The 15368-nt window shown below is 42.5% G+C and overlaps 1 protein-coding gene across 1 annotated transcript in view; it reads right to left on the reverse strand.

Moving 5' to 3' along the window:
* Window positions 1–15368, reverse strand: part of Vopp1 (VOPP1 WW domain binding protein) — a 62588-nt gene that overhangs the window by 18392 nt on the left and 28828 nt on the right. Inside the window, exon 3 of the mRNA XM_032906422.1 lies at window positions 4918–4995. Within this exon, the coding sequence (XP_032762313.1) occupies window positions 4918–4995 (78 nt within the window). The remainder of the gene's footprint in view (window positions 1–4917; window positions 4996–15368) is intronic.

Raw genomic sequence — 15368 nt, forward strand, 5'->3', positions numbered from 1 at the left:
CTGTTTATATCCCATTATGCTTCCAAAGGCCCTTGGTTACTGAATCAATAAGAGGCTACACAGTCAGATCACTGGTAGATAGTGACAGAGAGGTTTTTGTTAAAAACAAAACAACAACAAACAACACCCCCAAACAAAACAAAACAAATGAAAGAAAAAAACCCAATGGGACCAGTTACAAATAAAAAAAAAGGCAACAGTTCTGGGAGTTACAATGACAGTTAAGGATAGTCAGCTGGGGCCCACAAACTCTTTTGTGGTGGTCCAGATTACCCTCTTCCCCTTCTAGGGCAGAGACCTCCTTTGAAAATTAGGTACCACAATCATACGCCCCAGGAAATGAAAATGTCCTTTGTGCCTACCCACCGGCCTAACTTAATTGCCGTTCTGTCAGAAGAACATAGCTCCACTTGGTCCTTCTTCCCAAACAATCCTTCCCCTGCTTCTTCCCAGCTCTCCATCCCTCAGAACCCCACCTTACTTCTTCTCACCTGTCACTCAGCTGTCACTTAAAATCTTGCCCAGAGCCCAAATTTAGTCAGCTTCCTTCCTCCTTCTCTCAAAGGCCTCCCTGGATCCACAGGGAGCGAGCCATACATTCTTACTGATTGAGGTCTGTAAGACAAGATCCCAGCTGGGACACGATGGCCTATGGCACAGAGTGAGGGGTGGCGGCAAGAGAAACGGAACAGAACAAAACAACCTCTCCGACTTCTTTACCCTAGCCAAGACCACGGGCATCCTGGTAGCCTCACCAGCCGTAAATCCAGGACCCCACTTCAGAGTGACCACAAGGTACAAGGTCCCTTTTCAGTGTAGGAACACCCAGCCCTTAGCTGTGTGGCTCAGGAGAGACTGGAGGCAGGGTCTATACTGGGTCCTGATGCCTGCATTTCTACCACTTCTTTAAGCCTGCTTCCCCTCACTGAGATAGGACGTTCTTCCTGTTTTGGGGACTCCTTTGCCTTATGCCTGTGGTCTGCCTTTGTTTCTATCCCACAGTGCCTGGATACTCTTGCTTTTACTTTTCAGTTTTACAGATATAGACACCTGGGAGTGGGGGGCCCAACATGATTCCAACATTTCTGAGTACCACTGTCTGGTTTTCATAGTTTTCTGTTGAATGATTTTTAGTTCACCATACTAACATCATTCCTCAACTTAGTATCTTTATAAAAAATTACTTAGTAAGCTTTTCAAGTTGTTTGCCTCCCTCTGCAGATACACATAGATTGGTTAAGGATTTAGGTTAATCCATGATTATCACAGAAAGCAGACATGCATGACAAGTAGCTGAGAGGTTTATATCCTGATCCACAGGGAGAAATACTCAGCCTGGTCTGGGCTTTTGAAATCTCATAGCCCGCCCCTACTTCCTCCAACAAGGCCACACCTCCGAATCCTGTCCAAACAGTTTCCACCAATTGGGGACCACCATTTAAATATATCAGGTTATTGGGGCCATTCTCATTCAAACTATCACAAAAACCCTTTCTAAAACCTCTCAATCATATTGTGCCTTCTTAACCGCAGATGGGCCTGTTAAATGTCAGTGTTCCTTTAAGGAAGGAGGAAATAAAATAGGCAAGGTCATTAGATTCTCATCTGAGTATTTAGTAACTCCTTCTAGCTGGTTGTATGTAATTAGGACCTAACTGCATAAAGATCTCAAGCTTTTCTGGAGAAGAAAACTGAGAATAGGAAAAGTGCCCACCTATGCAGCAATGAAAATGCTGTGTGTGTGTGTGTGTGTGTGTGTGTGTGTGTGTGTGTGTGTGTGTGTGTATGTGTGTGTGTGTACTCTACAAAGATCTCAATAAAAGTATATATTACCTAACATTACCCATTAGAAAAAAATTTCTACAACAAATGGTAAGTTTATTTGTCACTGTTATAGCTCATAGTATTTATTTTTTTAATCAGAAAGCTTTAGCTATCGAGGTTAAGGCAGCTAAATGTAATTTCAGATGTTTGTTTTTTGAATACTTGCTCCTTTCTTGTTTACAATTTCTTCTCTCCCAATCAGTTTTTAAAACTGTTGCTGAACGTTAATTTTCTTCCTCTCAGGAGCTATAAGAACATTGTAGGGCCAGGGAGGGGGCAGTTAAAAAAAAACTATAAAATTCTAATCGTAAAAATTATGCAAAACTTACAACAAAAAATGCTTTGATACTTAACAGTCTGGGTACAGGTTATCTTAATTTGCTACAGTATATCATGTAAATATCTTGAACTCAACTCTTGTTTAGAGAAATAAAGCTAAAAAGTAAATAGATGTGAAATGTCTTATAAACCATGAAGCTATATTTTTGGTAAAAAAAAAAGTTAATATATTTTGGATCAAGAATTGATATTTTTATGATAAAATAAAATTTTGTCCAAGAAAAAATTGATGGAACTTAAGGATAATGTATGATTGATTAAGATTCCTATGTATTTAATGGTCTATTCGTGTTAACAGAAATTGAAGATGTATGTCTAACCATTTGGTAACTCTGCTAAGCTTTCGCTATTTGGAGAAATTGAGCATATAGGATTTCCTGGCAAGGGATGGGGTCAGGGCAGGGGGGAAGGAAGAAGGGCATCCGCCATGTGGGGTGGATAGGAAGGATGCTGTGCCTGAGAAGGTGGGGGACGGAGAGCATAGCCACCATGTAGGAGCCAGGGGACAGTGGGACCCAAGAGGGCTGCCCACCTGGGTCCAGGACAGCTAAGACGGAATATAGATTTTAGTAGTAATAACGGGAATATCGGAGGGAGGTAGATTAGTCACATGGTGGGTAGGAAGTGGCCCAGCCATTGAGCTATTTAAGGCATGTAAAAATATAAAGGCTGTGCGTATATTTGTGTGTGTGTGTGAGTGTGTGTGTGTGTGTGTGTGTGTGTGTGTGTGTGTGTGTGTGTGTGTGTGTGTTTCATTCGGGAACCTAGAACATTAGATTCAACTGGGTACTGCTACACAGAGGCAAATAGCAATCGTTCTGTACTCATTATCTCCGGAGCTGACATACCTTGGCTTTCAGTTCTCCTCTTAGCAAAAACAAAACTCCTCAGGGCTCAGATTAATTACCCAACTGTGTAGAAAGTCCCCAAGAGAGTGTTAGATAGTCAAAGACAGAGCCTCTGCCACAGGGTGGGCCAGCAAGGCAGCTGAGCTATGGCCATTCGTTTAAACACTAAGTTGCAGGTGCTCTGCGTGGGTGTGAAAGAGAAGACCTGGATGTGAAAGTCCCTCCAGACGGCCTCTCTGGGTCACCTCCTAGAAGTGACAGATATAGCTTCTTCAGTACTGCTGCCACTGGAAGCCAACAAGGTCTCCACATGGCAGAGGCTTGAGGATTTAACAGGGGACACTTGGAGATAAGGGTCACTATGGCCTCTCTGCACTTTAAACTCATGGAAATATTAATCATAATGCTTCCTCTAGGACTAGCCACAATGGCTTCTAGGACTGGAGTCTGACACAATTTTACTAACTGCTGTATCTGGTCTAATGGTCAGATTCTGTTTAATTAATTGGTTGTTAAACTGTTTCAAACAACAAATGCCTGGAGTTAAATGAATGTTTCTAAGGGTTGAGAAGGGGAGAATGAAACAGCTTAACCCCTCTCCACCCCCTCCACACACCCCAACACCTCCTTCCTTTGGGAGGCACATTTGCCTGTAAACAGGTGTCTTCTCTTTCCTCTTGGTAAAGTGCTTTACAACACCAGAAGGACCCTCCTTCCCTGTTGAAGAAAGGTTCTAATACGTAAAAACAAACAAACAAACAAAAAACCCAAAAAACAAACCAACAATAACAACAAAAAACTCCCACTCGGTTCCTCTGGAGGAAAGGTCTTGTGCAATGTTTCACAAGATCAAAGGTCACTCACACTGTAAAGACCAATAAGCCTATAGCAGGAAGTGATTGCGGTCTTTTGACTTGAAACCCTGAGCTTATGCTTGGTCAGCTGGCTACAGGACTCACTAAGCTCTCAACTGGCTTAATAAAGTGTGGTGATGTATGACTTTCTCCCATGGATTATTACAGGCCCATAGCAGCTATGAGAAAAAGGGAAAGGCAGCACACCAACACTCTTTGCTTGGGGGGAGTACAGCCATCCAGGCACGGCTACCTATGCACAAGGGAGGCCTAGCCAGGGGCCAAGCAAACAGATGATGCCCAGATGCCAAACGCCCAAGCCTAATCAAGGAGCTGCTAGTGGTGCAAGGATCTGTGCTATAATGAAAAATATCTGTTGTGTAACGCATGCCATCCCTGCTGGCTTCCTTATTCAAACAGCTGTCAAGAGGAAGAGGCAAACTCTCAGAACAATTCAAGTGGCTGCTTGTTAATTCCCAGTAACGTTCTAAGTGTTAGAATATCAGTAAAGTCAGAATTGTAAAGTCATAAAGAGGCTTGAGTCATGAAAAGTGTGTGATGATTTGATCCTTAGCTGCATGTACTGGAGGACATGATCACTACAAACAAGCCAAGGAGATGAGTTTAAGAAATGCTCAGTGCATTTTACAGAAATCCCCTGTCCAGGTCTGTGAAATGCCTCTTAGCTATAGGGCACAGCATACTCGCAGAGCCTTTTGGGAGGCCTCTCTGCAAACTAAGACTTGCACAAGGCTACTCTAAGTGACAGTCTACCTCCCTCCAGGTGTGATCTGATAGGTGTTATAAGCTCTCTAGAGTTCTGTGAGGAACTTGGGGAGATGGAAGGTTGCAGGGTGACTGTCTTGAAAGCTAAGATCCAGTAGACACAGATGTGGGAAGATTTTTAGGCAGCAGAAACTTTGTCATAAATCTCAGTCTGTTGACTCTGATTCCTCAAGCAATCAGCTCCAACACTATCTTAAAAACTGGCTAAGAAGCTGCTCAAGGCCGATGCTGGAACCTTCCAAGATCCAGCAAGAATTGTAACCTACCAAAAATACCACAGCCTCTGTATGGAGAGGGCCCGCACACAGCACCTGGAGCCACAGCAGTCTTCATAGGAACGGCATCTGCGGGAGAGAGAGAACAATTTTGGGTTAAAAAGGGTAGATTGTTCTCATCACAGTGTTCCATCCAGAATCACTATAAGCATAAACATTCTTAGAAAGAGAAATCAAAATGGATTCCTTTTGGAGAGGCTCCAGGACCAGAAAAAGCATCAAATCTACCAGATCCATGCTCCAAGGAAGCTCTGCAACGGATGAATATTAGCAAGGACAGGTTCTCTGCTGACTTTAACACGGGACCATGGGAAAGGTGGGCCTGCCTCCATATGCTCTCCCAAGTTAAAAGCACAGGTTACAGAGTGGGGTTAACTGAGGAGGTCTGGGAACTTAACTATCTATGTGATTTCTGTTATTAAACTCCATCAGCCTCAGCTTCTTGACTAGCAAGATAGAACAACGGGAACCTTTCAAGTGATTTTAGGGCCTCATGTTTACCTGCTCAGGCTTCCTCATCCCACAGGTCTCTACATACCCAAGGCCTGTGGCAGGGCCCAGACTCAGGAGACATGTTCAGGGGCTGTCCGAACCCAGAAGAGCCACTTAAGAAAGTCCCTGACTGGAACTGAGACCTGTTGTAGGCCTGGGATGATTCACTAAGCTCTGTCAGTATTTCATTTCCTCCTCAACCAGGTCCGCACTCCGGGCAACTAATGTTACAAAGAATACCTTCCTTTATAAGCTTATAGGAGGAGAGAGGAACACTGAAGGGAGATATTGGACTCTTACTGTTAGAGTGGGTGGAAATCAGACAACTATAATCTAAAGAGAAAGGTCTGGTTCCTAGGATGGCTTGCAAAATGAACATTCTTAGCAACTATATTTAGGTTCATCTGAATGCTAAATGTCTACATGCCTCTCCCTCCAGTGCAGAGGGACCTGTAAACAAAATGAGATGTCCCCTCACAAGACTATAAAATTAAAACTGTATGTGATGTAAGGCCTTGCCAGAACAGACTTGATATTCTCCTACTGAGTTTGAAGAAGAGATACAAGTATGGGAAAGCCATGTGGGGTGAAGGTGAGCTCTAGACTCTGTACACAATCCCGGATAAATTGCTGTCCCCAAAGCATAAGAGCCTGAAATCTGCTCATGTCCAAACAGAACCAGAAGGACTCCAAGTGCTAGATGAGAGTTCAATTGAACCAGTCTCTTGACTTCAGCTTGGTGAGACCATGAGCAGAGAAACTACTTTGGCTGGGTTCACACTTAGCATCTATGGAGACTGAGGTAATACAAGCATGGTGTTTCAACTAGAAAGGTTTGTACCAGTTCATTACAAAACAACAGAATAAAGAAGAGCAAGAGGTACAGAATATAAGCCGTTCTTACAGACACCTATAGACATGGCTTGTTAAAGTCTAGTAACCATATGTACAACAAATAATAAGCCTTAAGGGCACCTCTTTGCTCTGGTTACTGTCTGCTGACAGCAAGAGTGAACTTGGCTAGCATGATGCCTAATCTTCATGGCTAACCTGATGGGACCTGGAGACAAACATCTGAGTTTGCCTGTTTTTATGAACATTTCCAGAGAGGTTTAACAGAAGCAGGGAGACCCACCTTCAACATGAGTGGTACATTTCATGTGATGGTTTGTATATGCTTGGCCCAGAAAGTGGCACTATTTGGAGGTGGGGCCTTGTTGGAGTAGGTGTGCTACTGTGGGTATGGGCTTTAAGACCCGACTCTTAGTGGCCTGGAAGCCAGTATTCTGTTAGCAGCCTTCAGATGAAGATGTAGAACTCTCGGCGCCTCCTGTACATGCCTTCCTGGATGCTGCCATGATCCCACCTTGATGACAATGGAGTGAACTTCAGAACCTGTAAGCCAGCTCCAATTAAATGTTGTCCTTTATAAGAGTTGCCTTGGTCATGGTGTCCGTTCACAGCAGTAAAACCCTAACTAAGACACTTCATTAAGCTGTGGTCTCAGACCACCCCAGAAAGCAAAAGTGAGTGTAGCACCCACATCCATTGCCTGGTGTTCCTACCACCACAGCTCCCACCATGCTCACTGCCTTGACTTCTCACCATGCTGGACTACAGTAAGGCAAAATAACCCTTTCCTACTTAAGTGCTTTTGTCAGGTACTTTTTTCACAACAAGAAAAGTAAGCCAGGAGATCTGTAGATTTCTGGAACATTACTTGAACCAAACACTAAAGACACCTTCCCTGTTCGTGATTTCCCTCTTCATTCTTAGCCCTTCTGCTCGGAAACCGAAAGGATAGCACAATAACCTTTATGCAAATGGCAGGAGGCCCCTGAGCTGAGCCTAGATGAGAGTCAGCAACTCCTGTGATACCAGCTGCAGGGGCTCTCAGTTCAACTTGGAACTTTGCATTGGCTACAAAGAGTCCCCGAAACGACTGCAGCATTTACGTTAAGAGCTTGCTATAGTTAGCAAGTACTAAGCATTAAGGACTGAAGTAATACGATGACTGACAGGTTACACAAGGTACAGCCTGGTGTAGGTTTGAGATGAACGGGCAATGCACTTACAGTATTTTCCAGTGGCTGCAATCTCTGGGGTGATTATAACTAATACTATGAAGGCGAACTGTGACTTGAAAGTGTCACGTGACCTTTTCTATGAAAATGTTTTCTGGAATAGATTTTTGTCATATATAAGTATGAATATAATAGGCTGTGCCATAAAGCATGGTTTTTCGAGGTACTGTTGGGAAAGTCCCAAACAAACAAACAAAACCTGGGTATGCTAAAAAGTGCTACTGGGTCCAAAGTTGGGTTCTGTCATCCCCCTGGGTAGTTCCGGCCCCAAGTTCAATCCTCTTGGCTCTGGGGTTACTTTTGACTTTTAGTAGTTTCAAGAAGGACCAACTTTCTGATCCCCCATGTCTGGGGTAAAACAAGGTTTGGCCAAATGGACACTATCATTTTTGCTTCCAATTCTCCTATTTGGTATTCGGCAGTGATCAACTTTACAAGGTCTAATCCTCATAATGGGAGCACTCTGGTGACCTGCTGGGGATGGGCACTGAGTTCTGACGTGTGGAGGAGCCAGGTGGAGCTCTTCTGAGCAGTACACTCCAGACCAGCCAGCAGCAGAGCAGGAGACTGTCTCAGAAGAAAGACGTTTTACTGGAAACCCATTTGTTCCCTTAAGCCGTGTTACCTTAAGACCGTCTGACAACATACTCAAACATGTTTCATCTTAAAAAATAAATCTGTAAGAAGCATGGGAGAAAAGCCCACTCCCTTTCCTTTCAGTCACCACGATTGACCGGATATTCTTGTTCCCTCCCCTGCATCTTCCATCAAAATCCATATTAAAACCTGGATGGTATGATATCCGAAGGCAAGCCTTGACAAGTTATCATATCAGAAAGGTGACGCCCTGGAGGTGGGGGTCAGGGTGGGGAATTAGTGTCCTTATAAGGCCAGGCAGGACACAGCCTGTTGTTTTGTTTTCTTCCTGTGTTCTCTATAGGGAAAGTCAGGTGGCTGTCCACAAACCACACTGGGTCACCTGACACCGTCACGGGCCTTAGCTTCAGAAATCACAGAGATATAAATATTTGCTGTTTTAAACAAACTCTTGAAGTTGTCATAGTAACCCAACATCATGCAGATGTTAAATGAATATCAGTTAAAATGGTAAGCAGGAAATTAACTCTGAATGTGGTAAAGGAACTGTAAAATGAGTTCAGGGTGCAAGGTATAGAGATAAGAGACTCTGACAGCTGTAAACTGCTACCATCGCAGGGTGGTTCAAGATGATAGGGTATGGCTAACAATTAAACTTCATAACTTTATCCTTTAATACTATTTGACTTAATATCTAATTCTCAGCTAAGGACAGTGGCTATGGTGCCAACTACTTAGGAGCCCAAGGTAGAAGAATGATTTAAGTCCATGAGTCTCGGTTCAGTCTTGGCAACACAGTGAGATGCCAACTTACTGAAAACAAAACAAAACAAAACAAAACAAAACAAAACAAACAAACAAACAAAAAACCAAATGAATCTTTCCCCTGCTTACAGCACTAAGACTCTTCATTTCTATGTTTGCCAGAATAGTAGGGTTGGGTTTTTGTTGTTGTTTCTTTTTGTTTGGTTTTCTTTTCTTTTTGTTTTTCTGTTTTGCTTGTTTCTATGAAATATCAAATATTTTAACTTGATGTCTGGACCTGTTTGGACAATGCTACCACCTATAATTCCTCCCCTCTCTGGGAGACTATGCCCAAATTGGGCACAATCTTGACTTTCCAATCCTAATTCTTACCCATTTCCACACTCCTTGTTACTATTTTTTTTTAACCAACTATAACACAAGGAAATGGTGAAGAACCTTCCATCAACTTCTCAATGTAAGCACCACAACTCTCATCTTAAAGGGAATATGAGATTGTTTATTCTGGATCCATTCTGATTGATCATGGTCTGGCAACACAGATTTAAACTACCCCAAATTCATTATACCAACATGGAAGCAGTTTCATGAAATTTTATAGCTTTACAGAATAAAGTTATATCCAGACAATTTAAAAATACATTGGTGAGCACATCAGAGAAGTGATTATGGCAGATTGGGGGAAGCTTTCTATGGGCCTGGGATGTTATTTGATGACATTCTTAGCTTCTGGGTTGGTGGAAACTAGCAATCTGTTAATAGATTGGAAAAAGGTGCTCATCCATTAGTCATGGGATGCTAGTTCTGATATAGTGGTGGGTAAGAAAGTCACAAGACTCTGGGCCTGTCACAATCCAATCTCCCCACAGTGCTGTGGTTCTAACCAGTCAACACTCTGCAGACACAGTCTCTCTACAGGGGTGCTCAATCACAAACACATCTCAGTAAGGTGTGCCTTCCTATCCTGTACAGTGAAGCTTGAGGGTGTAAATACTTTATAGATACCTCAAACAATGTCAACTTACAAAAATCTGACCTTTATTTTACCCTATTTTTGGTTCTACATTCTGTCGCTCAAGGAGTTTATTAGTTCTTCAGATTTTGATATTCAACTGATGACTATGAGATACGTTCATTTGGGACCCAAAATTTCAAATTATTGTGCAACTGATTTTCTTCATCTTTCCTACTGTGACTCAATGGCAGCTTCCTTAGCCCCACTGCAACGTCCAGTGATTCCACAGTTGGACCTGGGTCTGAAAACGTAGTAAAATCCTCCTGAGATCTCAAGCTGGAATCCAAAAGCTGTACCTTCCTAAAGTCTAGGAGAGTGTCTGCCAAAGCAAAGGAAACTGCTAGAGGGTACAGAGAGACTCTGGTGTCAGGTTAGCTGATGAGGCATCACGAAGGGGAAGAGACAGGAGCTCTCATAGCAGAAGACAAGGCAAGGAGACAGGGAGAAAAGCACCATGCATTGCTCACAACTAGATGTAGATCAGGATTCACATTTTGATAAAATAAACGGAAACAAACTTCATTAGCATATGAATTGTATTTTTTTAATCTGGAAATCAGGAAGGAAGGAAGGAAAAGAAAACAGACACCGAAAGAGTTCCTCTACCTACAACTTGTAAAAGATTGTCACAGTTATGACTTCCATATTTCCATTCAAATCAAAAATAAAATGATGATGGAGTCAAAGGGTGGATTCTGCTATAGACTGAGATTTTACTAACCATAATTTTACAGGTAGGGTTATCTGCACACCAGTTACAAACCTACTATAACTGGCCTATCAGCGATATCAACTAAGACACTACCAAATATCATCATGTCATATCATGGACATCCTGGTCTCATAGTCCCACTGATGAGAACAAGAGCAATATACAGCAGGACATTGGGTTCCAGATATCACAAGCATTTGTCTAATAATCTATTGAAGAGGTTCCCGGCATTCTCTGACTGTTTGGACAATCTCTTGCACATCTCCTTCCACAATTCTCAGTTTTGTGAGCTGCTTACTTCCTGAGCATACAGTTGGCTAGGGTATTACTGCCTCTTCCCTCCAAAGCAAGGTCATCTGTGACCAATGTGACATTTCTCCACCACATCTCTCAAACACTGCTCCTTTGGAGAGGCATACCAATGTGTTAGGACACACACACACCCTTTCCCAGGTCTGCCACTCATCTCCAAATTCGTCTTTCTATTGCAACCTCTTTTATGTATGATGTGACTTATATACAGCCTCCTTGTAGCATAATCTGAAGGACTGCATCTTCAGCCTTTCTTGTAGGGTGTTTTCATACCCTAGAAAAGCTCTTTATGAAGGAGGTGGCAGTAAGTCCCACCCGTGCAGAACCCTTTACTTGTGGGTATAACTCACACAGGGAGGAGGTGGTTAGGCGCGTCTCCTATTGTTTCCAGCAGTATAATTTTGTGGGAGGAGTCGAGGTAGCAATGGTTCTCAGCACAAGCAGCTTTTGTTTAGGAGCCCTTCCTCAGACAACCCTAGTACGGTCAGGACTGAGAAGGTCATGATGACCTAAACTGAGAGCTTTTTACATGTTTTAGTTTATCAGGTATGTGTGTTAGATGTGTGTGAAGGGGGGGAGGCGGGGGGGGCGTGGAGTCCTTGTAGGTGGGAAAAAGCTGTTTTGCTTTCCTAATCAGTTTAGAAAAATTATTAAGGTACAATTGGATGTACGAAGAGCTGAATATTTGATTTATAAAATGTGATGAGCTTGGAGATGAGTATGGACACATGACATTTTGGTCATCTTAATACTCTACATCTATGCATGCATAACATCATATATTTTAGATATAGTTTTCATCTCCACACACACAAGGTATCAGACCTTTTATCTAACTTGTTATCAAGCCAAAGCATCACAGATTGGGGATAAATTTCTGATTCTTTTCCTACCAAAGTTACTTGATTGTTGGTCAGAACCTTCCTTCCTGGTCTGTTTTGGTTTCCCTAAACAGAGTGTGCTTGTCTGTTCAGACCTACAGTCATACTATGAGGGTCATCTAACTTCCATGTAATCAACATATCCCAGGTCAAAGCCAAACAGGGTGGCTTCAAGGAGGAATGAGTACCTGCCAGCCCTTTCTTTACAGATCTATTTATCACCAGAAGACAACTTTCTCAAACTTGCATAAGCCAACACTGCTTGTATTTTAGGTGATTTGTGGCATTTACTCGAAGAAATTATACTTTTATTTATACCCAGGGAGAAAGTATCATAAATACTATAAATCCTATAATTAGCAATCTGATGGATTAGAAAATATTCATTTTCTCGTAATTGGTAACTCTTGAAGGACTCAGCTACAATGGGGTAGAGGTGAGCTGACGTCAGGGGTGGGTCTTCACACTCCTGCTGAGTTTCATTAACTCTAGAGAGTTTTTCGAAGTCTACCCTGTGTTCCCAGGATCCAGCTTTTTCTTCTTTTCTCATTTTAGCAAAGTGCTGCTCACTTAAAATCAGTTTGATTCAGGCCTGTGTTAGGAGACAGTCTTTCCAGTTTCTGATTCAGTAAGATTCAGATTAAGATATGGTTAAGATTAAGAAATACACACCCTGCCAGAACAGCAGGGCAATTTGGGAAATGAAAAGGTAGAAATCCTCCCAGAACCTTGCAATAATTTAATTTGATAGAAAATTTATAAACCTTTAAATCCCATAGCACAAAAATTACAAATGGAGTACCATGGGTTTGGCCATGATACATGAAAGGGAGGCCCAGTCTATCAGCCTGATCTGGGAGTCAGATTCAGCTTGGTGACTAGGTTCTATCCTCAGCTTAGTCCTTACTTGCACTGCTGTCTCAGTCTAGGCAGGCTGTTTAAGAAAACAGCACCGGCTGGGTCATTTATAAGCATTATTTCTCCACAGCAGACTCCCTGTGCCTCTCCTGGCAGGTAATCAAATGTTGCACTCTGCTATCTGATCAGCCATAGAGAACAAGGTTTTAGAAAGCAAGGGGTAGAGGGAGTGGGGACCACACTGGAACCAGAGCTTTTCTCCACATCCTCCACATCCTCGCATATCTCGAGTGGGGAGAGACCCTGTTTAGTTACTTTTATGTGACTGTGGTAAAATACCATGACCAAAGGCAACTTAAAGAAGAAAGGGTTTACTGATGGAGAAGGCATGGCAACAGGTAGAGAAAGCATGGAAGCAGGGGCAGAGGCTGGCTGATGAGTTTTATACACGTATAAGAAGTAGCAAGTGCAGGGAGTAGGCAAGGCCATAAACTCCCAAAGCCCAATACCAATGACAGACTTCCTCCACTAAGGTTATATCTCCTAAAGTTCCATAACTTCCACATATAGGCCACCCACTAGGATCAAGAGTTAAATACACGAGCCTATATATTTCTTGGTCAGATGACCACAGATCCATATGTATCAGGCCCAGTGTCAAAATGCAGCCACGACGGGTGGTGGTTGGTACTGTGTCTGCCTCGCACACTGGTACCTTCTACTTGAGAAGGCAGGTAAAGGACTCTACTGGGCACTGGCTCAAAGAAGCTGGTTTCTGGGCTCTCATTTAGCTGTGTTGTAGCTTTTTATCTGAAACACTCCCTGTCATAGGGATAACAGAGGGTCAAAGACTCAAGAAGTAAATGAAACTTTCAAGTCTCTGATATCTGAAGTCTACAATATTCTCCAAGTGTCCGTTAAGCAGTTGCTGGAGAAAAAGTGCTTCTACTGGCCAAATGGGCATTGAATCACTTAGGGAGCCCCAGCGATACAATGAATCATCCCCCATGCTGGGGTGAGCTTTTCCATGTCACCAATGCCGTGGAGTGACTCTTACTCCATGTAGCCCAAAGACTTACTGGTTCCACTAAGCTACATTTGAATAAAACCATTTCTTTGGTTGGCCATTCTTTGGATGCCATTAGCATCCTATCTGGGATGAGTTCATGTCTGTCTAGGAACAGCTATTCAAAGCAATGTGATACCTAGGGGTGACAACTTATTCATTCACCGTTGTTTATAACACAGGACAACTGATTTCTTGAAAAGTAGCTTCACTGTTTCACTGTCTAACAGTGGGGCCTGGGATTTGGGGCTCTTAAATGGCCTGGACAAAGCTGACAGAGAAGAGCAGTACTGGGAAGAATGGGTTTTGTCAGGTGCTAGACAAGCCAGAGACAAGACTACCTGTCCATCCTATATTCCCTTCCATGCTTTTCCTTCTAGGTATGGCTTCCCTTCCAGTATTAAGGATATGTTTTCAGAGAGGCATCCTTGAATTCCTTTCTTTAAGTACATTTACATCTGAACCCTTCTGTTATTCTGTCCCATAAGTATGGCAGCCAAAGAGAGATGTGACTCAAACATGCAAAAAGCCTCTGAAGATGTTTCAGGTCTAAGGTAATGGCTGAGCATCCAGTGCAATCATCTTAAGGTTTCCTCAGCGTTCCAAGAGAACAGAGGAAAGTCAAGCACCAAAGCAGTCTTTGAGGGTAAAACCTTTCCCACCCATCAGCACTTACAATAAAATGGGGTTACTTACTATTTAACATCATTTGTATTCGGTCAACAAGACTCAATCACTAGTAGGAAGGGGACAATCTTGTAAGAGAAACACCTAAAAGGCTTCTTCAGTGAGCAGTACATAAACATGATTTTCCCTTGCCTGGGCCAGGGAGACTTGCATAAATTATGTGTGTGATCCATTAGCTTAGCTCAGGAGACCCCAGAGAATTCATCAATTTCAATAGCAATTACATCAGCCTTTCTACACTTTCTCCCATGGCCATAAAACTTCCTTAGACAATGAAATACTTTGAAACCTCTCTCATCCTCAAAATTTCTCTCACTTTTATTAAATTACCACCTTTTCTCAGATGTGGAGACATTGCAACATTATAAAAATATCTTTTATATTTTAAGAGACTAGAACTTTTGCTGGACCTCCTAGCAGAACTGATAATACATCCTGAAGTCACAATTTAAGACCAATCTACTATGTACTCAGACTAATTTGCCTTTAAGAACAATATAACAATCAACTTTATTTACCTTGGATCGCCCATGAAAACAACCATATAAGGCATAGCAAGTCTTAAATTGTGTACTCCTCCATGACCTTACCCCATTAGAACACATTTATATCACTTGCTGAAAGCAGCCAAGACAGAAGTTGAATGCAACTTCCTCAAATCAACCACAAAGGCTGAAAGCATTCATTTAAGGTTATCTGTTGATAAAGCAATCACTTTTGCTATTTGGATGAGTTAGCATATACTAGAGCCAGTGATTTAAGCCCTTGCAAAAACTCTATTGAAGATTTCTGCAAAGTAACCCATTCCTTCTCACTGTGATGATTTCTGTGCTGTTCAATAAACACAGAGTGAAGCCCTTTGTTAGGGACAAACACATACAGACAGAGGACACATAGACAGGCACAGATTTAGACTCATACAACAGACAAAGGATGGAAGACGTAGGCAACATGAAGTAGAGAACTCAAATCA

This window comes from Rattus rattus, chromosome 6 (genome assembly GCF_011064425.1).
Source record: "Rattus rattus isolate New Zealand chromosome 6, Rrattus_CSIRO_v1, whole genome shotgun sequence".
Taxonomy (NCBI): domain Eukaryota; kingdom Metazoa; phylum Chordata; class Mammalia; order Rodentia; family Muridae; genus Rattus; species Rattus rattus.